The following is a 26,476-nucleotide window of genomic DNA, read 5'->3' as shown; positions in this document are numbered from 1 at the left end:
TGCGTGGGCAAGTTCCCAGTTCATCTCTCATCACCTGCCAGGGGGCAGAGCAAGGACTAACAAACGGTGGTGCAACTTGGGGTGGGGACACTTGCACCACTTCTCCAGCTGTGCCTCTCTAGGTCTCCAAAAGGCAGCTGTTACCTGTCCCAGTAGGATTGGTGACCATCAGGTGAAAGACCCGATGTTTTCCTGCCAGGTTCCATGTAATGTCCAGCTCGAAGCATGACTCTCCTGTTTGATTTTTGTCTGTATTTAAAACAGGTTGGAAGAAAGTGGTGTCATTCTCTGAGAATGAATCCAGTCCGAAAGGTTTGAAACTGACAGAGCCTGAGGTGCTTTGAATTACAGACATTTGAGGGCAGATGCGGTGCTGGATAATGTCTCTGCCCGCTCCAGAGGCAGAAAAGGTGAGCAGGGAACTCCCTGCCAATGGGCTGTCCCCTGGGCTCTGGGGAGACAGTACTGCTGTGAGAAGCTGGAGGGCACGCAGAGGTGAGGTACTGAGCTGGTAAAAAAACCTGGGGAGGGTCATCTGCGTGAAAGAAAGCAACGATCGTGAGCTTCGTGAAATAAAGATTAACCCAGCTGTGACTGAAGTTTTGGCCAAAACAACAACCCACAGTGAAAGGCGAGGGAATCACATACCGCAGCCCGAAGGGCGGATCGGCGTGAGGCTGCACAAAGGAGCATTCCGGGGGCTGGGAGGATCGCCCATGGAGAAACCTTCCGTGGGCAAAACCTCCCCCCGCAGAATCTAGAGCCGAAGCGGGCAAAGCCCTCAGAAGTGCAGTGCTGGACTCCACCTGCCCCGGAGGGGATCGCCGGCAGCACCGCGCCGCCTCCTCCTTTCCAGCCCCGGCACCGCATCCCCCGGACTGCAGACCGTGTGGGCGGGAGGGGAGGCTCCCCCAGCCGCCGGGGCGCTGCGGTGCCCGCGGGGAAGCCGGGCCTCCCCCGGGGCTGTGCGCCGGGCGGAGGCGGGGCGGAGGTTTCCCCGCAGCCGGGGCTGCCCCGGACCCGGGGGTTCCAGCCGGCCTGCGGGGCCAAGTGCGGGCGGCCCCAAGCGGGGGGGCTCAGGAACACCTCCGCAAAACCCGGCGCTCCCACGGAGCTACCACCGGGACTCCCCTCCCCAAAAACGCAGAGCACATCAGCCGCCTGCCTCCCACCCGCCCCACAAGGGGCGAGCCCGGGCCGAGGCGGGAACCTCGCGGGTGCAGCCCGGACACGAAGGGGAGCGGGGCGGCGCCGCTCTCCGAGGGCAGCGCCCTCTCGGCTGCGCTGTGGGCCGGGGAGCAGCCGGGTGTCCGCGGGGGCGATCCCAGCGGGCTGGGGCCGGCTCAGTGCGGGGGCAGAACGCGGCGGGGGAGCCCCGACGGGAGCCCCGGTCCCGCGGCGGCGGCGGCGCGGCCCCGCCCGGCCCGGCCGCCTCACGCCGAGCTGCGGCTGCCACCTGCCGGCCGCGCGGGGCGAGGCGCCGCCGCCGCCCCCGCTCCCCCCGCCGCGCCGGGGCCGCCGAGCTGCGGCGGGAGCGGCTTGCGGCCCTAGCGGCGGCAGAAGCCGCATCCCCCCTCCTCGGACGGGGACAGAGCGGCATATCTGCGGCACGGACATCCCCTTCCCCTTCCAGCATGAAAAACTCCCGACCAGGCTGTTAGTTCAGCCCGAAGCCGGGGGTATTGGGGGAATCAGAGTCGCCCCCGGCGCGTTCCACAGTTTCCATCACCAGCACTTATCGCACTGGCAAAGCCTGGCAGTGAGGGGCTCGATACGAGGACCCTTTGGAAGGCAGGGAGGGGGCTGTGGGTGTACCTAGGAGGCTCCAGCGCTTCAGGTGTGTAGGCACAAAACTGCGCTACCAGGGAGTCACAGGGCTAAAGCTGGCGCACAGAGAAAGGCAGAGCAAAAACTGGGCCCTGCAAAAGTAATTCTGTCAGTGGAGACTAAGACTGTGGTGGAAGAGGAGAAGAACAAGTAACATGACTACAACTCAGCAAACCTGATGTGCCCAGACTGGCAAAGAGTTGCAAAACCCTCACATCACAGTGACTGCCCCCAGGAAGATGCTGGGACAGTCCGTGGGATGGGATAGGAGAGGTGTACTGGGATCTTACCTGCTCCTAGTAGGATAGACTATCCATCCGAGTCCAAATATGTCCAGAGAGGAGGCAATACTAATTTTGTCCTTGGCCACTTCTCATCTTTGCTTCAGGTGCCCATTCATTAACTTGGAGGTAGAGCGAAGAAGGCGTGACAGTGCTGGAGTGCTTCAGTATCAGCGACAGCACTTTTTCTGGCATGGAGAAAGACAGAGGCACGGCAAGGGGGAGGGAGGTGGTGGGCATTGCCCTGCAGCCACTGCTCACACCACTACCTGCTCCTCAGCCCCTCTGACGTTACCTCTAGGTGAGGAACAGAAACACAGCTGGAGGGGGTTGCGAAAGGGAGCAGACAGCGAGGCTGGCTCTCAGCCCCCAGGTGCTCTTTCCTCTTCTTCCTCCCACTCCTCCCACTTTCCTCCAGCTGCTGGTGCTGCTCTTTCCTCCCACACAGCAGCTCTAAGAGGCTGGAGGAGACAGTAAGGAACAGGGGAAGCACTTACAAGCTGACAGATGCCACTGCCTGGTTTCTTTCCAGAGCCCCATCTTCCTTCGACCTTCACTGTCTCCTCCATTTGCTCCAACCTGGCAGCAGTACTCAGAGAGGTGGCCGAGCTGCATGATGTGGATGAAGTGGGGCACAGAGAAATGTGGGTGCCTGGGCGCTAAAGCTGGTTATTGAAGCCCTGGGAAGAAGTCGCTTTGCTGCAGGTAATGGAGGATAAATATATACAAAAAAAAGTAAAGCTCATGGGTTTTCCCCCCAAAAACCAAGCAAGGATCCATTTTGCTGGAGATCTCGTGAGTAGTGTGCAAGCAAGGCTCTGAGATGGTAATCAAGGGTTGCTGGTGACACTTTGAAGTGAAAGAGTCACAGGGATGAATTGATTTCCATTTTATCTACTGTGACCTTGCTGTTCGTTCTAGTAATACCAACTTTTAAATGAATATTGTGAATTCATTCACACTCTGTATTCCCCTCTCAAACTTCCTAGAGTCATGCTGACAATACTAGAAGGTCTTGTTCTTCTTTTTCACCCACTTGAAGGGTTGTGTGCTGAACAAAGAAATCACAGTAACCTGATATGCTAGGACATGCTATCCAGACTGAAAGAACTACAACTGCTATGCAGACAGTCAAAAAGATAAAAAAAAAGAGCTCAGGGCTAAGCCAATAAATAAAAAGATGGAAAGCAAATAAAAGCCCCATCCCTGGATTCACACAGGTAATGGGATGGGCAGGTTCTACGCCTCTGCCTAGTGCTGAAGAAGGTTGAAACTATAGGCAAAAAGAAGTGGTTTGTCTTGACTTGTCTTCTGAAGAGTTTCTAAAGGAAATTCCACCCATTTGGGTTTTTTTCCTTATTTTTGTTTATTGCAGGTCCTCCAACTGAAGAAAGCAAGCTTTGCCTACACTAAAATACACCAAATTGTTTGTTAGTCTGGTCAAAATGTCTTTGAAACATTTTAGGAGAAAGTGTTTCATAAAAAAACACTCTAGGCATCTAAAGGCACAAAATATCCTATTTATGAAAAGGGACAGAGGGTTCTTTGTCAGGGTACCAGAAGCTGTGCTGCACTGATCTGATCTGCTCCTGAGGAAATGCTGCCACTTGGGTTGCAGCCACTCCATTTTCTAACACATTTAGTGATGCTCCAGCTAAGGCTGGTTATTGTAAGCAGGTGTAGGGGGTGTTGCTATAGATATTCAGAGGAAGGCCCATGTAAACCCACAGTGACAAGTATCCTCTTGCAACCTCATGTGCTGAATAAGCTGCTGCAAATAATTAAATTTTCCCTATGATGACAGTCAGAAATTAAATAAATAGGGTTTGAAAGATCATTCAATTCACCTCTTTCAGATCGCTGAAAAAGACTGTAAGGCACTACTGTATTTAAGAGAACACACAGATTAAATAGATTTTAGACCCAATTCTCATTATGGCAGTTTAATAGTTAATAGAACTAGTTCAGTGACTGAGGTAGGGTACATCATGTACTTTTTGTTGTGCAAATGTGTGCATCCAAATCATTCTTAGGGACATACACACCCTGCCATCATACCACCCATTTGCACAGAAAACTGCCCACAGGCAGACAGGTCCTGTGTCACACAAGACACAGAACTCACTATTTGCAGGTCCCCAAGAAAGAGGGCAAAAGTGAGTGGGCCAGAAGATGGCTCTCTGTGTGTGAGGTGTAGACTGGTTTCCCTAGTGTTAACACCTCAGTTACTGGAATCACATCCTGACCTTTCTTTTCTAGAGGTAACCTCAATCTAGGCTGAGAAGGCAGCAAAAAAGCAGATTACGGATGCTGTACAGTCTTATTCTAAAAAAAATCTTAAAATTGCTTTTAAGCAAGTATTCCACCCTCCCAAAGAAGTCAGTAGGCTAAAAGCCAAGCTGACTCTGCTCAGGCCTCAGTTTAGTCAGGAAGTCATGCCTTAGGTAAGCGTGTCACAGAAAAGGTGAGGGAGAAAAGCTGTTAATGATTTTTTAATAACACAAAAGTAGTAGGCTCAAAAAGAATAGACGGATCTTCATTGGAAACTGACCTCTGGAACTCTTAGCTGTGGGTGACCATGGGAGCTTTCGTTCCAGTCCTCACAGGACATTTCTGCACTTTGGCTTGTCCCTTGGCCAGGGAGGCTGAGCAGATGTGGCCCTCCAAACACCACGGACTTACTGACTGTGCAGTAATGCACGTCTATGCCAGGTGCCCCACTGTCTGTAATGGCTTTGCAGCATTGACTCACGGCTTCTTAGATGTCCTTCTCCTTGTTTTCTGATGCCTCCAGACAACCAGAAGAAACCATCCACTTAGGCCACTTCTTTGTCCTTTTTACCTTGCCTAGTTCTGCCACCAGAAAGTCTCTGATGCTTCTTCTACCTGGAGCTTCCTCTCTTCTTCAAGAGTTTTACCACTAAAGCCTAGTTTCTTTTGTTTTCAGAGAAAACATTTTTCTAGGTTAGCTTCTAGCATAGTAGTAGGAAAAGACTGGCTCCTCCCTCCATTTAGTTAGTTAGACAAGTTAGCGTCCCTTAACAACGTTTATATACCAATTCTTTGCTCCTCAGCATATGAATCACAAGACAGGGCACAGCAAAACGCACTCCTAAGACATAGTGGTAACTCATGCTATCATACTGTAATCTGTAACAGCTGCAGCTTCTGGGAAAAGAAAAAACCAAACCAACAGTAGAATTAGACTATTAGTGAGAGAGGACATGATTTGATTTAGATCAAGAAGCAGAACAGACAAAGATTTTCCATTGAATTGTAGAAGAATGATGATCATTGATTTGTCAGAGTATTAGTCTCAGAGACATAGGGATGGGTTGGATTTCAAAACCACCATGGAGGGACTGTGGCCAGAAGATTGACTCAACAACTGTTTGATCCCTGACTAAGGCACCAGTAACACTGAAATTCTTCTGTGGGCCAGTGTCTGGGGCTGTACACCTGCCAGAGCAGAGACTGGCTCTTCTGTGAAGTACCTGGCCTGCCATAGGCACGAATAAACATGTACAGAAATACACTAACTAGTAATAACCCAGTTCTGAAGGACTGAAAATTGAAGAAGCCTGAAATGAGATTAAAGAAAAAAAAAACTCAACAAATCAAAACACCCGCGTTAAGAAAATACCTCTAGATTATAAACATTACAAAGCTAACTTCTGCTCACCTGTATTCAAAATCATTCCTTCTGTGGCACTGTCACTGCATCTTCTCTGGGACTACTGAATTTGAATACTATTATTTTTGCTCTGGAATCCAGAAGTAGATAATTAGATTTAAAAGTTTAAAAAAACCAGCTACTTAAAAAAGTTTGAGGGAATGCTTTTTTAAGCAGTCAGCCTTATCAAAATACTGCTCCTAATAAATCCTGAGCTTAAAAACACTTAAAAATGAAAAAAATCTTAAAGTACAACCCTCTCCCTTAATTCAGATTGTCACTTTTTAAACTTTCTTTGTGTGGAATATAGGTTGTACCACTCTTCTGCAGATTCCCTAAAAAGTAGCGAAAACAAATTGCCTTTAAACTCATTGCCTGTCTCTTAGTGGTAGTCATTTGCACAATTTCTGTTGTCTCTCACAGATGACCAGCCACTGGACTTCAGTGAGAGAACCACAAATTGATAGGAAAGCTTCATAAGCCTGTGTTCACATATCCAAATTGTTTTGTTTGAATAAATACTGGCACACTTGGGTACATTCAGCAAATCAAGAGTAAAAATAAACTCAACAAAACCAGTCCTACACGTGACAAAGCCTTCTCTTGGGGGATGTTTCTTTTAAGAGAGTCTCACTGACTCAAAGATGACCAGCTGGTCCTCTAAGAATCAAGACAACCTGCAGCACTCCAGAATGACACATCTAAGTAATGCTTGAGATGGGAGGATCAGCTGAGCCTGCCACACAACATCCAGTAGCTCCGGAGAAGAGGAGCTCGTGTTTTTCTGAATAGCCAGGCAACTTCTTCCAAAGCATTTTCACTCTTTCAGTGCTGATACAGACTATTACACTTGGCCTATTCCCTGTTTCATAGGTTGTTTTTAATTTGGGTTGCTACTATTCATAACCTCTGACATTACAACTGTTTCTCACTCCAATTCATAATCAGCAATAATTTCAGTTCCAACCACCTCCCCCCAGTATGTTCTAGAAAGACATCAGACAATGTGTGGGAGGGAGAGGTACAGCAAGGAGGGGAAACGTGTTGCCTAGTCATACAGGAGAACAACAAGGGTAGGAACATTACTGACCAAATCCGTCCAAATCTGGGGTTTCCTAAATTGGTACCCAGAAAAGCTAATGGCAGCTACTGCAAATTGTAGGAAGCAAAAGCATCACAATACAGCAACAGAACTAATTAGCATCTTCAGCTATACCATACTATTCTTAGGGAGAGGTTGTGCATTTGTTGTTTGCTTTTAACCTTTTTCCTGTGAGAGGGAAAGAGGGAGGGTTATAGGATGGGGAAAGAAGGTTGTCAGCTGCATCAGAAAACTTTTCTGATGGCCATTTTCTATAATAGTTGATGCAATGCATCCACATGTGATCTCAGTCTCCACTGCATTTTAAAACCTTGTTTGAATATAATCCTATGGTCACACTGGATGCCAATATAGTATTTCAGTGTTTCCTTTTTTTTGTATGGCATCAGTGCAGTCCTGACCAGTATAACTAAGGCATCAACAGTGAATCAAATCCAACCATTTATGGATAGAAATGTCTTGATTCTTTTCCTGTACCATTTTCCCTCAAAAACCCCTGCATGTCAGGAGCTTTAGAGGCTATCAGTGAGGATGCTGAGGATTTTAAGGATGCTATCTGTGAAAAAATGGAGTCTTTTTCCCATTTGTACTTAATTCCTGGATATGCTCTGAAAACAACTGAGAAAACCCCATCTTTTTGGAGAAGAGAGGATTTTGCCATTTACCTATGGTTGTGTCATCCTTAAATCAGACTACTTTGGTGATATGTTAAGCAGAGCAGGCAATGTGAAATGAGTTACCAATTCTCATTATTAGAAACCGTATTGAAGTTCAGTTTGTCAAAGGTATCCCAACAGTCAAAGGAAAGGAACAGGCAATTTGTCACACTCTACAACAGGGAGGTCAGATCACCCTCTCAAGAAAATTTTTCCTATTTATGAGCCTAGGAAACCACCTTAGCTTATTTTGAAATAATTTAAATGGAAGGAGATGCATGTACTTTCTAAATAGGTACCTTACCCTGTAGAGAATCCCACCTTTGCTCTTAAAAATTCAGTGGCCTTCATTTTAGCATGCTGCCTAACTTGTTTTCTGTTCATAGGATCAGCATAATTAATTTTAATTGACTAACATTTAAACACAGTCAAAGCACTGAAACCCACCACTTCTTGGCATTTATCCAGAAGGGTTGAAGGCATGGAGATGAAAGTGTTCCTTCTCCAAGGGCAGAACCCAGCATTCCCCAGCAGATCACCAGGGGGTGAAAAGACACACACTGTTGCTAGCATTAGGCCAAGTCTATGCTCCCAAGTAGATCTTTTTACTTCCCTGCTTCAGCTGTGCACATCCAGGAACTACCTAAATTTCAGAAAATATAGTTAAGAGGGAAGCATAGGCTATTTTATAACTGGCTGTATGGCAGAGAGCCCGTAGTAGCCAAGTAGCAAATGAACATCTGTACATACAAATTTTATGGGACTAAGGCAGTACACGTTTAAGTACTTACCCAAGATTCAGGAGAAAAACTCCATCATCAGACTACTGCAGTTTTCAAGAACCACTTCTAATGGGCAAATTCTCTGAAAATGCAAAGATAGCAAGAACAGCAATGTCCTGCTACCAATTTACAGTATGGCCACACACAAACTTAGTGTTCCTACATTTTGCTTTATGTCTGTGTACAGTGCATCTTGCTGTATTTCTTGAATAAATCAGTAAACACTGCAGAAAGCAAGACATAAGCTGGTGTATTAATTACCAGTTTCACATGCCCACCAATATTGCCTATGAGTATAATCCTTGCTGATCCAGAAAAAGTCTATTTTAATTCCATCTTTGTCAAAGCCATGGATCAGTGCTCCACGTATTGATGCTTTTAGGTTCTTGAGCACCAGCCTTACTCTTCACTTAAATCCCAGCAGCAGTGAGACAGATGCAGTAGAAGAGTTCACCACATGGCAACTACTCAATTTGACCATGTGATACATTAGGAAACCAAGTTGTAAGGTACATGCTCCGTACCAAGCTAAGTTTTTATATACTACATTTTAAAACTAATAAATGAAATGGAAGATTTACCAAATGTATTTAAGTGACTCCCAACTATTTATCAACCACTATAAAAGTAAAGCAGGCCAGAAAACGAAACTGAATAAAAGCAGCTGCTCTGCACATTAATTCAAGGAAAAGCCTTTGCTCTTTTTTCCTACATCAAATGAAAATTCTTTCCATTTACTTGCACCTGCCTTTTTATTTTCCCCTCCCACAGCTCTGTATCAGAAATCTCTGTAATTCATTATCCCAGTCCATGATCCTAGTGGTGGTATTAGACCTTTCATGAAGTGATCTTCCTCTTGGAGTTTCTAAAGAGATACAGCTATGCCTGTCTCCAGCCAACAACTGTTCAGCCTTCCAGTAGCCTTGGGAAGAGCATCAAATCTGACATGCTGTTGACTCTGTTGACAAAAATTTGACAGGTTTGCACACTCTTAATAAAAATCTACCCAACAGTAGCACTTGCTCATACCTCTGCCAGGATTCCTAGATAAATGGAAATTACTTGCAATAAAACAGAGGTAAAATCTGCATTAGAACTGCTCATCTTCAGTCATATATAAAAATATTCAGGGATTCTTTCATGAAGTAGTAAGTTCCAGTATTATAAAAAGTACACTGATACCACAGTTTCTACCACTACCATACTTATTCTTAATTTGCATCAATGAGACAGGAAAAATACTGGAGAAAAACCACCCAGTAACTTCATAAGCATTGTTAGTTCTTTAAAAAGAATAACAAAAAAACACGTTTAACACTAGAAGCTGCAGAGTGGGTTATAGGACAGCTGAGTTAGTTAACTTTTCCTTATTTCCTTCTGCCACAAACAGAATCAGACACAGAGGGGCAAGGAATTTTCCAAGGGTATGCATGAAATCATTGGCTGATCAGGATTGTCAAAGGCTTTCCTGGCTCCCAGCTCAGTTTGCTCCCAAGGAAAGGCTGTAGCTCCTCCAGATGAACCTGGACTCTTGCAAGTGGCGCATGACATACACAGTACAGGAGTTGTTCATAAACAATTTATTTTATTTCAAGTATGTGCCCTTTTTGATTCTGGAGAATAACGTCCTCCACCAACCAAAGACAAAACTGATTTGGAAATCTTCCACCTGACTTTTTTGCTGTTGATATCTTGACACCATGTCCCTCCTCCTCCTTGGCAGCTGAAAGTATGGCTCGGGGTGAGCATAAACTTGCACCTTATTCCAAAATGGCTAGAAATACAGTGAACAAAGAATTAGTAAATCAACCACTCAGGGAGGCAGAGGGCTATGAATATACAGACAAATATAAAACATCTTACTGAGACTTCAACCAATTTTTTTTTTTCTCTGCAAGTATGACTAAAAACTACTTTGACTTTAGGGTCCTGCTGTTACCTCCTCTTGATTCCCCAACAGAAATGAAGAATTCCAAAAATGCTTCATGTTTCTCATGTTTTTTAATAAATATTTAAAAGTCTGTTCCTCTCCTTCCAAAAAAGCAGGTAATATGGTATGGAGTGAACAAGACTGGACAAAGCATGAGTTTCACATGGATGAATTGCTGATTATCTCTTCTTACTATTTGGTATGGTTGTGTGCTTTGCATTTCCAATGGCTTAGATTATAAGACATGAAGCAAGTTATTTTGGATGCTGATGCCAATCTGAGCATTATGGAAAAACTAACAGTGCCTAGGTCCTGTTACAGGTGGTCATGGACTGATGGAAGTTTCTTGGTTTAATATTTACACGGATGTTTTAAAATTATGGTCTCTGAAATATATTTTCCAAAGATGCTGCTCTATTTGACAAAAACAAATAAAAGAACCCTTGATCCAAATCCCAACTCTTTTAACAGTCTTGTTAAAAAATTCAATTCATCAATTTATCTTAGCACACTTAAGAGCAGAATAGAGAATAATGACATTTTTAAAAAAGAGAAAGATGATGATCTCTAAGGAGACCGTCGCTCTTTTTTCAGAAGTAAATGACACTGAATGGTGCGGATTCGGTTCTTTGCTGGGGCAAACTCCGGCTGAAGCTTTAGTGTTGACTCATACCATTTCATGGCCTTTTCAAACTCCTCCTGAGAAGAAAGAAACCAGAGTGCAAAGAGTCAGATTCTGATAAACAGTGAACACATCTTCTATGCCTTTCCCATCCCAACCAGTTGTGCAGCATGACGTGCACAAAAGTAACAAAAGTTTGTTACAAAAGTAACAAAACCAATCCTTGCGATTTAGGATTTTTTTTCCTTCTCCCACAAATAACCGATATTTTCTTGGGCTAATGAGTCAGTTCTGCATAATCCATGGAAAGGAGTTGAGTTATTGCTGAGAATTATTGACCAATGTTCTCACGTTTTCTTTTCAATAGTACACCTCTATATTCTTGCTTTGAAAGTAATGTCTAAAACAGATTTCAGTCAGAATTTGAGTAAATCAAAGCTTTAAAATCATGGACAATGCAAAACCATCACATTTTCTGAAAAACTAACATCTTTAGAAACAACCTGAAATTTCTTTTTAAAAGATTACTCAATAGAAAGAGTAAACTTGAACAAAAACCCCCCCAAACTTAAAAAGCATACAATAGCTAGACAATTTCAATTGATAAACTGGAGTCCAGGCTGGTAGTTAGAAGCATTCATGCGGAAATAGCATCTACTTTTGTGTAGCTGAAATCTCATTACCTATGCCACCCTGCTTTTTTATTAACTAGGAAAGCATGCCAACATCCGATAGAGTATTAGAGGAAAAATGAGAGGAGAAAAGACCCAAAACATTCTGGGACTTTCAGTCAGTTTTGTAACTTATTTTATTCTCTTAAGTTCCTTGTCTCAGTAACTTTAGTTATGCAGCAGAGATAATATGAATTTCTGTCCCTATCATAAAGACTAAGTAGATCCAGGTGAGTTGTAAATCTTTATTTTTTAAAAAGGTGTATTTTAATAGCGTATATAGACAGTATAAAGAAATTTGAGTTCAACCTGCAAATTATGTTGGGCATTAATAATCCAGATATTGAAAATGAACTTCCCTTGTGTTTGTTCACCACAACTGCGAGTTGCGTTTTACTTATTATTCCAAGCTTAGCTCTTCAAGATAGAGACCAAATTAATCATTAATTTTCCAGAATTATAAAAATATCCTGTATTTAGATGGGTGGACAATCCAAATTACCAATTGTTTGCTACTGTCTTTACAAAGCTTTGCCCACAGCATTCTTAAGCCAGCTTATAAAAATGTTGGCCTTAAAGTACTAAATGGGAATTAGAGGTAAAATAGGTAATAGAAGTTTTTTCTTTGTAAAGGTACTACTTCTTGATGATCATACCTAATTTCTTGACTGTTGCTCCTTCCAAATTATTTGAGAATAAGACTTTTACATACATGTAAACAGTGTCCCAAAGACAGCCATACCTGGGCAGCAGCACACTCACCATTGCTACATAGACATTTGCCAGTGTGAAATGATTAACCACGAAGTGCGGCGCAATTTCCACGGCCATGGTGGCCACAATAATGGCATCATTCCAGAGTCTGGCGTTGTGGAAGATGTTTGCTAGGCTTATTAGTGGTACATCCTGGAGGAGAAGAGCAAGCAACAGTTTCTTTCCATTGCAATTGTCTCAGGATCAGCAAGACAAACAGAAGAATCCACCACCAAACTGCACTCATCTGGTTCCTACCCACTTCCCTTTCTTTTGATGTTGAGAATAATGACCAAGACCTATTTTAATACAAATCTGCATTTGAGCCTTTGTGTTTATAAACGGAAAAACCTCACATCCACATTTACTCACAATAGTGACAAACATTACTCTTGAACAGAAAAAACAACTCAACAACTAACTCACTTAAGTGAATGTCCATTTAGTTTTTAGGAGCTCTTAGACTATTTTTCTCCCCAAAGATGAGGTGCACTCTTTAGAGACAAGAGAAGCTGTTTTGTTTGAATACCCTCCTTCAGGTCTTGTATAAAAGGAAAGGGAATATGAACAAAGGGGACAGCAGGGAAGAAATCATGGTCTAACCATTAGTGCAACAGAGGCATCATTTTTTGTCCTGCCTCTGCCACAGAGTTATTCTGATGCTGAGTAATAGCTATAAATAAAATTTTCTCAGCTAGACTCTGATAGTATGTTCTTTATTTACTGGATTTTCAGACTGTTACCTTGTCTGACTGAAAAAACTGTAGAGCCCTGGCAGCCACAACAGACTCTCTGTGAGCTGGGCCTCAAACCTTCAAAGCACAAAATACAGCTTAGTACCAAGGCTTAGGTGCCTTCAACAGGACAATAATAAGTTCTGTATGTATGTGATCCCTGATTCCTTGACTTTCATATGTCAAGGAATACCTGTTCTGGACAAGTTATTCATGTTTGCAAAGCAGATATTATGGAAGTCAGAATTACAAGAGAAGTTCATAGGAAAATTAATTACCTTTTATTTGTATGAGAAAAGCCAAGAGAAAGTAGCCAAAGTGAATAAAAGCAAAGAGGAGGATAAACCAAAATACACAAAATAGCTTTTAATTCAGTGCTAACTCTAAGTAAAAGTTGCTGCTCTATCCTGAAAAACAAGATCCGGAATTTTCTCTGGAGGCAGCTTCAATATGGAGGACAAAAGGCAGAAATTCGGAGAGTCATGCCATCTCAAGCAACATTTTATCATACTTCTAGAAAAAAAGCACTACTTCACTACAATCTTGTCAAACTGTAGTTTGCAATTCATAGTCTGACCCTTACAAATCACACAGCTAAGGACTCCTTTCCTGAGGAACCGATTACATGGAAAGATAGGAAAATAAGGAAAAGCTGGGTGTGTCAGCTCTTGGTTCCAATCTTGCTTTAAATGGATAATGCAAATAAATAGAATTATAGGAAACATACCAAGGATGGGGAGTGGGGATGTACATTTCTTAGTTGAGGCATTTCTGCTATTAATGGCTAAATCCTCCTAATAATATCCTGAAAGTGTGACTTACTTTGTCTTGCAATTTTCTGAGGAAGGTTGAAGACCAAGATGCCAGTGGAGTTTACATTTTTTTAGGCTGCACAATTTGTTGCCCAGGTCAAAAAGAAAAATCTACTATGTTGAGTAAGGAGCCTATACTGCATTTATCAGTTTGCTAGGGGGAGCTTGGTGTTCAAGAGCAGAATTACAATGCTCAGCACAGCACCTGGCAAGGTGAAGGGTACAGAGCCAACTGAAACACTAAAGAGAAGACGGTGTCCAAGTACTGCCTTTTTTTTTTTTTGAGCAAGGAACTGCTGCACAAAGTCAAGGACTAATGTACAACTGAGATTCATAGCCCAAATGCTTAAGATTCAAGCACTTAAGTAATTCCTTTAGATAATCTCCTACCACCCTCTCTAAAAGCACAACCAGAAGACATACTCCCTTCTCTAAAAGCATAACCAGGAAACATACTCCCACATCTTAGGTTAGAAGACTTGTCCAGATGAAGGCTGATGAAGACTAAAAGTCCTAAATAACAGGAGGAAATTCAAGTCTGGGATGCCCAGAGGAGGTGTCACACCCACTGAACTGCAGGAAATTCCACTGAACTTTTTTTGCAGTTATCTTAAGAGACAGTCCATACTATGAAAATCTTGGTGAAAATCTTGGTTTCACCTCAACTAGCTAGTATCTAATATATTACAAACACCTGATATATAGTGTTGGCCTTAACAGTAGTCTGTGAAAGCTCTGCTGTGATAAGCAAAGCATTCTTTCACCTGAGCAGTGGGCACACACACACACACATGTACACACCTTCATGTGATGGGGTGCATAGTGCAATGCTTGCCGTAAACAATCAATTGCCTTCTTTCCTTGGCCTTTCACCCTCCAGTAAAGAGCTGCCATGCTAGACAGGACCCACGAAGTCTGATTCTGGCAAAAGAAGAACACAAAAAGCTGCCATGTAAACACTGGTAGTGAACACTCTTCCTACTTTTCACTCTTCCAATGTATTTGATATACTGAGGTAGAGGATGTTACTTTAAAAGAGCATTAAACTATTTCAAAGCAGCAAAAAGTTTCTGACAACATATATGCAACAGCAAGGTAAATGAGACTGCCAAATGAAACAAATTCCAAGTGCAACATCATTTCCTTAGGAACAGAACAGCAGTTAAATAGCTTTCAACAACAGCAACAGTTTCAGCAGCCACAACAGCTTCTAACCAGCTCTCTGATGCTGAGCATCTATATGTGCACACACATTACCCAACATGAAGGAAAAAAACTTAGCTAAATGAGCTGATTGGACCTGTAGGCTCCCTGCAGCCACTGGAAAGAGAAAGGATGCCCTGGGATGCAGCTCAGTCCAGAAGCCTGCCAAAGCCCAGCCTCTATCTGGCTGATTCCCAAGCCCTGTGTTACAAAGGAAAATACTGAGAATTCTGTTTCTAATCTCCGTACTAAATATTCAGCTTATTTGGATAGGTCTTGGTGTCTGCAGGGGAAACCAGCACGTAAGTGAAAAAGCTAGTATACCTCTAAAGTGAAAAGAAAGTAACTCTTGTAATGTGAGGATAAGAGTAATGTCTTTACTTTCAGCGTATGGACAAAGCTATATTGGTAATAATTTCAAAGTACAGCAAGTACCTCTGACAGCTTTTGGTCCAAGAAGCTAGAGTACCAAACTATTTTAATTGAGCCCTCTTTTCCATAGTAGTTTGGGATATTGTTCCTACTAGTTGTAAATACAGAACAGCAATCCCTGACATTCCTGTCTGCTTTGTGGATCCTGTGAAAATTATGTCCCTAATCCTCTCATCCTAGGGTTCACAGCTGAAGTCCTTTAGCTAGGAAGCTTGGACTGGGGAGAACAGGAAGTGCAGGCTTGCATATGGCACCACACCTCTGCTTGAACCCACCTGACACTTCAGGCCAACACTGCACCAGGCAGAAGCAGCAGGCTGAAATGACAGGAAGCCCCTTTGAGCTGTCTGACAGCAGCATGCCAGGAGTGTTACTGGAGAGGGGAGACATGACTTAACTCCACTCTCCATAAGCTACAGGTCAATGTAGCATAAAGAGAAAGAAGAGGGCTGAGAACTGTTGAAATAGTTTAATAAATCAATAATCAGCAATGCTGCTCACTACAGGGCAGGAAACACTGGGACATCTGACAAGCTTAGGTTTCAGCAGAGAGATACGGAAGACACTTGATGGTATAAGCATAGGATATACCTCAACAAAATACCTGTGAGGGCATTACAGATGCTAAATAGACACAAATCCTTAGTCCAAGTGCTAATACGTTCCTTGAGCAGGATTTCAGACAAAACTATTTTGACACTGGACTGGCCATTATGCCAGTCATGAGCAGTAAGCCCAGACTTCTCATCTTCTCCTTTACACATACCTTTTCCAAAGCTTTGGCTATTCGAGTACCAACTTGTTCTAGTGACTGTGGTGGGTAGTGGTCTTTGCCAAGATTCTGTAGGACCTGTGGAAGAGGACATAAAAGTGCTTAGATGCTAGAACCTGGTAAGAGATGTCCCTGTGCTTGTTGGCTGCTTTTTTGCCTGGTGTTTTACAAATGCTGTAACCTGCTTCAATCTAAACACCACTGTCTATCTTGAGTTGATACTATCTGTATCACACAGTGCTGTAACTCCATGGCCCTGAATACTAAAAGTATTCTGAGTATGCTGAGTTGGATTTACCTTCACTAATTCATCCACAAAGAGCTATAAATACAGAGACACTAATGGCGTTTTAGGATTTCCCTCAGGGCAGACCGTAGATGGCTGGGAAAACATTCTGGTAAAATTTCATGCTGCACTGTTCTTACAGTTTTATCCAGGCATTCACTCACTGAAAGTCACCTCTGGAGACAAGGCATTGAGCTAAATGCACCTTGAATCTGCCACAGTATGGCCACTTCTGTGTGATGGCCTTTGGCTCTGGCATACCTCTTTCAGCTGACTTTCTCCAGTGTAATGCAGGCTGGCCCGACTAGAGACACCTTGCAGGTGGTCCAAAGTATGCATACTGGCTGGGAGGTTTGGGTTACAAAGGGGCTCCATGGCTGGTTCCTGCAGCTGTGTGGCAAAATCAATGTGTTCTGTAATGCTACAAATGTCATAAAACAAGTCAAATTAGTTAAGAGAACAGAAGAGTCATTAGAAAGCTCTCTAGTGAAAGTAAACTGCCCAGAACCTGGCAGAATCTCATTTGAGTAGCTCAAGAAGCAAGAGAAACTGCATCTTTCATCTGCACTTGCACTTTTCAAGTCTAACTGATTAAATTCCACATGATATTTTCAAACTTAGAAATCCTGGAAGCTCTTCCTAACATAAAATCTTACATACACTGAAGACCATGTTTACATACACTGGAGACCATGTTACTGTCCTGCTTTGTGTAAGTAACTTAGGGCTCATATCCAGGATACTCACTCAATGTTTTTAGCAGAAACAGCAAGCCACGTGCTGGCTACAGTTGTAAGCTCTACCCTGCGGAGTTTCAGGCATTCATCAGGACTTGGCCAGCCAAGGCTACGGTAGTCACGCCTTTTTCCTTGAGAAAGTAAAACAAAAATAGAAGAAACTTTCTGAAAGGAGAAAGACATTCTACTTCAGTACAATGACTCTTAAAATACTTTATGCCAGTGGATACATCCCCTACATTATAAAAGTCACTGTCTTGCAGAGACATTTCTTTAAGAACATTCCTGAATCTAAATGGACTGAATGGGACTGACTGGTAGCACGCACAGACAGAACCAGATTGTGCACAAGGCAGATCAGGAGATGAAGTTTCAAACCTGTTTCATTACACTTTTTCCAAAGCTACAGATTAAGAACAATTGCCAATCTCATTTACAGGTAATGTTGCGACTTAAATGTCCTTAAACCAAATTAGTGAGCCATCATTAATGTTCCACAGCTACAGCTAAAAACTAATAAAAGTTGACTGGTCTGTCTGTTGACAGTTCCAGGCAAAAAATACTGCCAATACTGTTCAATGAGTATTGTCCAAGACAGTCAGTGGAAAGCTTCCTGAAACTATTTAACAATTACACTTTAGCTCTCCCATTTTCAGAGAAGCAAAGCAAGGCAGGGAAAGGTTAAATAACTTGCTTTATGTTAACTGACAGATCACTGAGAGAAACATGAACCTGATCTTCACATCTGAACTAAAGCCTACTGAAATTTCTCCCTCCAACTTGGTGGATACTGTATCAAGTCCTAAAAAACTGGCCTGTGTTAAATGTTAGGAAACATTTTCCTCTATCAGAAACATCCAAACTATTCGGAACATAAAAAAAATTCACAACAGCAGTAGATTTGCACAGTGGGAAGCCAAGTTTAACAACATGCCAGTCTATCAAACCAGCTATGTAGACAATATTTCAGTATTTATTTCTAGTTACATGAAACTTTGCCCATCTGGATGCAATGCCTATTTCTCATCCAAGTTACAGTAAACCACTTCATCGTATTTTGCAATGAAGAAGTCTGCAATACCATTTATTTTGTAAAATATTGTGATAAAAGGGAAATGAATTTTGAGAAACAAAGGGAAATTTTAAAGGGAAATGATCAGTTCTCATCACCACCACTGTGAACTATCCTATTGCAAGTTCTTACTGACACGAAAAATGAAGGACATAAAGAGGTATGGAAATGCTACAGACATAGTTCAGTAATCTGGGAAAGAGTGAAACCCAAGTCAGATACCATCATTCCTCCATTCTACCAAGAACTTCCCAGATGATCTTCCATTTGTTGAATTTGGATGATTTAGTTCTTGCAAAGAGGATGCCAGCAGACCCTGCCTCACAAGACTGTTGGGAAGATTACTGTACAATCAAGGGATGCTATGTAATAAAGCCTCAAAAGTAAGTCAGGGAAAAGAAAAACACTGAGGAAAGGACAGGTGTGTGCTCACAAATGACTGTTTTCATGTATTCTTTCCCTCCCCATTTAAATATTTAATTCAATAACTTACATTTGTCAGTTGCTAAAAAAGGCAGTTGTTAAAGATTTAATGTAAAAGCCTTCAAAATGTGAAATCACTTTCCAGGTCATCAAATCATCAAGGACTAAGATGCACTGTAGAACTTTGCTTACACATCAGTCCCACAACATTAAGATTTAAACTTCATTGAAAGGTAAGACAAGAAGTATAGGGGTCAGTTACTTGCGTTTTATTCTTTGGCACCATATTAACAGATTATTCTCCAATTCCTCTCATTCAACTAGCAAAAACTCCATCTGCCTCATCTGTGTTGGTGCAGAACTCTACTCTTCTATAGCTGCACTGTTTTGGAAGATAGACTGTAAGTTTTCTCTTATAATATTACTGAACATTTATAGCAGAACACTTGATTTTTATTTACTTAATTTTTATTAGACTGAGCTTTCAGCTCTTTCTCTTTGAGTTGTATGTCTTCTGCTTAGCCAGAAGTCAGTACAAACTCTTATTCTGCATCCTGATAAACTAACTCCTCTGCCCATTCAGAAGAGATCACTGAAGTCCCCTCTCTCTTTTACAACTTCTACTCACAATATCTACCTCTTTCATTCTCTACTCTCACCACCTCATTCCCAGAAATTTTGGAAATTAACTAGAAATTTTTCAATCAACACATAAAGTTAGGCTGCACTTGATTAAGAAGGTGCTGATGGAAGAGATTTCTTGTTTTTCCATGTACTCATCTAGAAGGAACATTTCACTATGTAGCTTTTTGTAATGATTATTTTTATCAATAAACCAGTGTAACATAAAGGCTGCAAAGGAAATAAACTATAGCAATACAAAAGCTGCAAATGATTGGCTTTCTCTAGAAGTTGCAGGTTACCTATTGGTCCAGGAGAAGGTATCTTTGGTCCACTGATCTCTAGAGCAGTTTGGTAAAAGTTTTCATTTTCTGCATTAGTCCCTTCTTCCACATTTCTCCCAGCTGGCTCCTGAAGACCCAAGCTTTCAACTTTTGGTTTCTTTAAACGTTTGACCTGAAAAGTGATCTACCAAAAGATAGTATTAGCAAGGTTAACAGTAAGAAACACCATGACTTTTTTCAGCTCCAATGCACTACTTGTTTTAGTCCAAAGATGTTACAGATGAGATCTTTGTCTCTCTCTTTTCCTCCCCATCTCAACTCATTCTCAAAGCCTGCTCCCTTTCACTGCATCACACCACGCAAATACAACTTCTGACTTCCAACACAGGAGAAAATCAATTTAACTGCTAGAGAACTGAAAGGCATTTTTCATTATATATTTTACTGGTAACATGATGACAAAAGGGATTTCAGTGTTTTCATGCTAACTGAACTTTTGGTTAAAATCTTATTTTATTTTCAACTATGAGCAAGAAGTTGGTGATGGATTGAAACTACTTGCTCATTTCACACCAGCCATCAAAAACATCTTTTAGGCTCATGGGGGAAGTTCATAGATCTGTATCTCCCAGTGCTAAACATCTTGAACTGTTCTCATCTTTCCCTTGTCCACAACATTTAGTACAAGATTTAACAAAATTAACTCAAACTCACCCATTCAGCTTCATCATCATCACCACAGTCCCCAAAACAGGAGCTAGCAAGTCCATTCTGAGATCCCTTCTTCAGGACCCGGATTCCCTGCAAGTCCATCCGACGACCTTTTACCTCCAGTGCCCCTTCAAAAGCTTCCTGAGGCCAAGAATTTTCAAACTCATCCACCAAAGCCAGCATCTCTTCAGATATCTGATCATCTTCTAAACCCTCCACTCCTTCTGAACCATTGCTTTCTGCAGTGACTGTGTCTAAGAGGGAATACCATAAAAAACTTCAAAAATTATTTTCCCTATGCTTTCACAAATTGTATAAAAGAATAATTTTTTTCTGTGACCAAACTTTTCCATTTGCACAACCCAAGTATCACTGACTACTCACTGCACACTGCAGAAAAAGAGAGCTAGTCAATACAGACCTCCTGACCACAAATAAGCATCCCTCTTGTGCTTGGAGAAGAATGGTGAAAAGAATGAAACGACTTCATGGTTACTTATTACTTTATGGCCAGAGAGAGGCAAATACAGCTTCTCAGTGGAAAACAAGACAGCTCTTCTGAAAAATCTAGAAACATTTTATTTGCCAGAACTGATTTTGTAAGGCTGACTTACTTTCCAGTCTCAAGAAGGAGGGATCCCTTGCTGAACTCTGATTAAGGACTTCTGGATCTTCTGTACCTCCCTCAGAGTGTCCTTCTGTCATTGCTGTAGCTGACTCATAGTGGCCATCAAAGTATTTCTCCTTGCCATAACTACCATCTGGATTTTTCTCATGACAATGGCCTGAAAGAGAGAAATTTAATGGCATACCATGAGAGAAAGCTCCTCCTAGATACAAGTGGAGAAGCTGTATTGTGGAAACTACCATCTTCTAGTTTTCTGTGGATTTTGTATGTTGTTAATCTATGGATTAAAAGAATAATTCTGCAAAGCATGAAAGACTTCATTCAGTGATTAAAAATCTGATCTATTCACTGGCAAGGGAAATAATGTAAAACAGTTACAGAAAACTATCCTATTAGGTATATGCTGTGAACTACTAATGCAAGAAAAATCAGCTACTTTTCAAGGGAAGGTTGCACAGGAGATGAGAAATTACTGTGTGCGGGTACCCACTCCAATGAACACTCCCAAGACATATTTTAGTGACAATGCACCATATGAGGCATTTGCCTGCCACATGAATTTTCACTTAAGACACCAAAGTGGTCAGCATGCTTATGTGCAAGAGAAAAAGGGCCAAGGCAGACTGATCTGGGAATGCCAGACTGACCTTCTATGCCAGCAACAGATAGCATGTTGGTATGACTAGCTCATGAAACAGAAAGACAAAAGCTAAGAGCACTAATCTGTGCAAAAAATTCAGAAGTTTATACAGCTGAAAATTTAACATCTATAATTTTGTGCTCAGGTTACAAGTCCACATTCCACCAAATGCAAAGATCCAGGAATAACATTGGGAAAAAACCAAATGTAGAGTCAGTAATAAGCAGAAACAAAAAAAAAGCACACATTTGCAACAGTAGCCTTTGAGCATCTTTTAGCGCCACATAAGCATTCAAATACTTTAAAGGGTGGTCACCTGCATCTTTGTAACAGTATTTTTGATAATAACTACATTTTAACTACAGATCCCAGATTTTCATATAGTAATTGCTTTCCAGGGCCAGAGGTGCTTAGGGAATACAGCTAATGACACCATTCTCCACATGTGTGAGAGGCTGGGAACTGCCCTGAACCCCAAGGCGCAGCTACAGGGCTGAGACATAGACTGGGGGCACTTGTCTCATCACACAGGAAACCTGTCCCCACTGAGAAGAACACATTCCATGTTCACAGCTACTGCTCTAAAACCCTTCCTTCCTTTATTTGAATCACTTGTGAGTGAAAACAGTATACATATACAAATTAATTAAGAAGCCCACAACTGAACAGAATAAAAATTAAATGCATTAGATTCTCAGGTACATTCTCCATTCTGCCTTCTCTGAGTGCAAACTGTATTTCTCCATGCACATGGGAAGCATTATGTTTTTCAAGCAGAAGCATAAAATAACAAGAATGTGAATAAAGTAGATCAGTGACCCCTTTTTACTTCACACAATGATCCTATGTTACAAAGGATAATTCCAGGTTTTACGCCTTTATCAGGCCAGTAGGATGAGAGGATGGTTCTAACTCTCATGTAAGGGTAACCTGTTCCACTGCTTCTCTGCAAAGTGAAACTACAGCCTTCAGCTCTCTGCTTCTCCAGCTGGGAACACTCAAGTGTCATCTCTGGAAGAGAAACAGACCAGTATTTTCTCTGTGTGTGAGTGACCAATATCAAACAAATTAAACTAGATTTATAAAGCCTTTGGGAAAACTATTTAGTGTCCTATCTTTCCTGCTGTATGTAAGAAGACAAACATTATTATGAGTAAATATATAAAACAGAAGTAGTTAACTTCATAAACTCTTCTAATACCATCTAGTTATACTCAGACTTTCCTACTCTATCAGTCATTGAGTCTTTCTTCAATCCCCCTCCCACCTCTCCCATTCTGCCAATAAAAAACTAATTTTTAAATTTTTTTATGAAACAAATTGGTTTCATAAAAAAAAAAAAAGGAAAAAAGATAAAACAATCACTTTAATATATGGAGAGCCTCACACTTAGTTATGAGAAATGGTGTATGCAGAACACTTAAGTTGCCCCCACTTGACATCAACCCAGCCTGATTTCAATACAAGTCAGGTGCTTCTCAGAAATGTGATGGCCACAATTCCCTTTGCTGAAGATCCATTCATCATGAGTCTAAAGAATGAAGCAGAGGGGCTAAAACCCAGACAACTATTTTTAATTAAAATTAAAATGCCAAAAAGAATTTTAAAAATTGGAAAGCACAAGCTGAAGGAAAAAAATCGGTGGCACTTAAAATTCTACTTAATGCCAACTCTGTTAATATTAATTTACAAACACTGACAGCTAAAAACATGCTAGATGACTGTGCTGGCTTTCTTGGGATCTGAGAGCTGCTATATATAGAAACCTGGGTGACCTAATTTTTTCAAATTGCTGCTTTCAGTTGTCTGATATTGCTGGAGACAAAAATGCTAGCTGAAAAACCAATGGGAACTGAAGATCTCTAGTGAGTGAACCATGAAGCTGGAGGTACTGAAATACTGCAAGTCAGAACTGCTCAGCTTCTGTCAGCCAGATGCCTGAAATCCACCAGGAAGCCCAGTGTTCCAGCAAGGGAACAACACAGACCCAAACTCCAGGCATATTCACTGTCTCTAGAACTTCAGGTGCATCACTGCAATACTTACAGCACTTTTGTTATGTGAAAGACAAAAGTCACCACTGACCTAGAAATGCCCAGCTATTTATTATTAATATTTCATATATATTCTGGCTGTCTAAATCAGCACATGTGAGTTTTAGGTGTAAAGCTCTGACACAATGATATTACAAAACTTGGAAGTCTAAAATTTCTACATTGTACTTGGTAATTTCTGCTTACTCCATCTTGAACATTTACTAGAGAAAGATCACTTTCTTGCTCATTTATTTTTTGAGATCAGCTGCTGTCACTCTTCCCACTGATTCAGTAGAACTAAGAAAGCTCAGAGGGAAGTGGATCAGAGTCTGCCTTACCTTATGCATTATGAGACCTGGTTACTAAATTCCAGACAGTAAAACAAAAATCATAGTGATGACACAAACAAGTGTCTGGGCCTTTATTTAACTGATGCAAACAACACAAACAGTCTGTACAAGGTTAATGTAGAAATTGGCAGAAAAACCCCACAGACCTGATGCTAATTTACAAAGGAAACCCTCTGCAGAAAAAAGCAAATAAGAACTCTAAATTGAAGCCTTGAGACCTTGGAGACTAAAAGCAGAACCAGTATTGTTTATTAAAGGACTCTATTCCTATATTGTTATAATTTGTAATTTTTTTGGCCAATGTGAACACACTTTTGCAGCATTAGCACAAAGCAAACTTTAAATATAGGAAAAATTTGCTAGATTATCCATCCCATTTAATATTAACCACCTTCATGGTTTTCAGGACCCCTCTCAAATGTCCACTGAAGCTGTGGAAACTACTGCAGTTGGTAGGGCAGAAAAACCCTAGTCAAAAAGTTAGGCTCAAGTGCTTTAGGAATGGGGTGAATTCTTAAGCTGAACTCCCCTTAGCATAAGGAGGGAAGCTCCCAGAGTGCTGACATCTGTCACAGGGAAGGAGAAATATTAAAGCAGTAACTTAAGTTTAAGAGTTGCTCCATGTATGAATGGGTAACAAACACTTATTCTGAACCATATTTAATGTTGCCACATTTCTCAGAAAAATCACACCTGGAAACCATTATGAACTTTCTTCACTACATACAAACTTTTCTGGTGCTATGTATTGGTTATTTTTTTTTGTCTAAGAGCAAATTTCTGTCAATTTAGGTGACCCCAGATGCTCGGATTGAAAGCCACGCACCTAAGGCAAGGAAAGAAATGTGGGAAGTACAGAAAAGAGGAAAGTCGAACAAACAACATCCCCAGAGTATCACATGGAAGTGCTGCACTTTGAGTAAGGTCTTCAAAGTAATCAAACCTCACCATTAAATTAGGCACTGATTGTTCTAAAAATGTAAATTAACTGCCACTGTAGCTGTTTGTTTCTTGTGGTACATCTGGCAGAGAGAATGAGGCCTCATTAAATATTTTCACTGTTTGATTCCTATATACCAACTAAAGACAGATGATTTGGTGTCATCAATAGCATTAGAAATAAAAAGTAAAATTACCTCCAAGTGTCTTTGGTCAGCACAAAATTTTTACTGACATTTAGCTCTTTGTCAGGGCAGAACCTGCAAAAAAAACCTATGACGTTCCTAACTCCACCACCTATATTCCAGCATCCTAGGTTTATGAAAATTACTGAGTCTTAACTTCTAATGTTATACAGACTATTCCATTAAATATTTTTGGTACATATTTAGAAATTACAGCGGCAAAATGATGCCTCAGAACTAAAAGTCAAGTCATTTTAAATTGAGGAAACAGTTTTTTTTCCCCTACTATTTGGAATAAACAGACCTGCATTATCTTGTTAACTATTGCAAAAGTCAAGGACTTGCTGTAGTCAGTGACTTGCATTAAGTTAGGCAAAATGCTTGTTATATGGAGATATGTGTCACTTAAATGATCTGCCTCTTTATGGGTAAGCACAGCCAAGATAGAACTGCACTTAATACAGATGTAAGTCAGCCTGAGTTGTCAGAGTAGAGAACAAACTGAAACCAAGCTGCTAACACGAGTTACTAACTCTGTACTTATTTTGTATGAATGCTTAAAACTAGTATTCCCCACAGTGAAATTCAGTAAAGATAGGTCTTTCTTTTCCTTTTTACATCAGGAATGACATATCACTGAGCTCAATGGAAATAAGTTTCAATCCCTGCATGCAGATGAACAGACTTAGCATCAGTGCATCAATAAAGAGTCTTCTCTTTACTTCTGCACTGCTTACACAGATGCAGACACACATAAGTAAAATGAGGTGTTATATTACCACTTTACATATGAGAATGAGCAATGACGCTGCTTAGAGGTCACGTGAAAAATTTGGGTGTGCTCACTACTTGAGTGATGTATATTTACAATTAGGCTACAATATATTAATTACAGAAATTAAACTGAAACCCAGCACATTGTCACCCATCACTTTTACAGAACCAGTCTTGTTCAGTGCTTTGTGTCACAGGCAATATAATTTCCCAGAGTTTACAAAAATAATCTAGAATGAGGGACTTCACCTACCAGAACCTTTTGGGGATCTAGAACTACTGGGATCTCAGTCATCAACATTTGGGCTAAATTAACACCTTAAGAACTGAATTACTTTCTGCACCACGGTGACTCTGTTGCAATCTGACATGACCAAACCAGGCAGTGTCACAGGGAAGTGCTGTTTGGGAGACCATCCTCTAGACAACAATAAAAACATAAACTTTGACTTCCATGGCAACATTAACACTGGTGATTAACACACTGCATACTCTAATTACCCTGATCATTCAAGGTGAACATGGTAATTTCCACAGATC

At 41.4% G+C, this 26,476-nt stretch overlaps 1 protein-coding gene across 3 annotated transcripts in view; it reads right to left on the bottom strand.

The window, feature by feature from the left end:
* Window positions 1–9,886: 9,886 nt before the first annotated feature.
* TTC17 (tetratricopeptide repeat domain 17) overlaps window positions 9,887–26,476 on the bottom strand; it is a 55,771-nt gene continuing 39,181 nt past the window's right edge. Inside the window, exons 17-25 of one of the 3 annotated variants that reach the window (XM_021533219.4) lie at window positions 20,999–21,169; window positions 20,388–20,638; window positions 19,692–19,857; window positions 17,284–17,404; window positions 16,798–16,957; window positions 16,245–16,328; window positions 14,645–14,764; window positions 12,307–12,450; window positions 9,887–10,950 (exon numbers count right to left, since the gene is read on the bottom strand). In XM_021533219.4, coding sequence (XP_021388894.2) covers window positions 10,819–10,950; window positions 12,307–12,450; window positions 14,645–14,764; window positions 16,245–16,328; window positions 16,798–16,957; window positions 17,284–17,404; window positions 19,692–19,857; window positions 20,388–20,638; window positions 20,999–21,169 — 1,349 coding nt within the window. In that variant the 3' untranslated portion in view covers window positions 9,887–10,818. Of the gene's footprint in view, window positions 10,951–12,306; window positions 12,451–14,644; window positions 14,765–15,014; window positions 15,248–16,244; window positions 16,329–16,797; window positions 16,958–17,283; window positions 17,405–19,691; window positions 19,858–20,387; window positions 20,639–20,998; window positions 21,170–26,476 lie in introns of those variants that run through there. The other 2 variants (XM_021533221.4, XM_085580223.1) reach the window with 2 other exon arrangements.

This window comes from Lonchura striata, chromosome 5 (assembly GCF_050655825.1).
Source record: "Lonchura striata isolate lonStrDom1 chromosome 5, ASM5065582v1, whole genome shotgun sequence".
Taxonomy (NCBI): Eukaryota; Metazoa; Chordata; class Aves; order Passeriformes; family Estrildidae; genus Lonchura; species Lonchura striata.
This window is presented reverse-complemented; position numbering and strand designations above follow the sequence as displayed.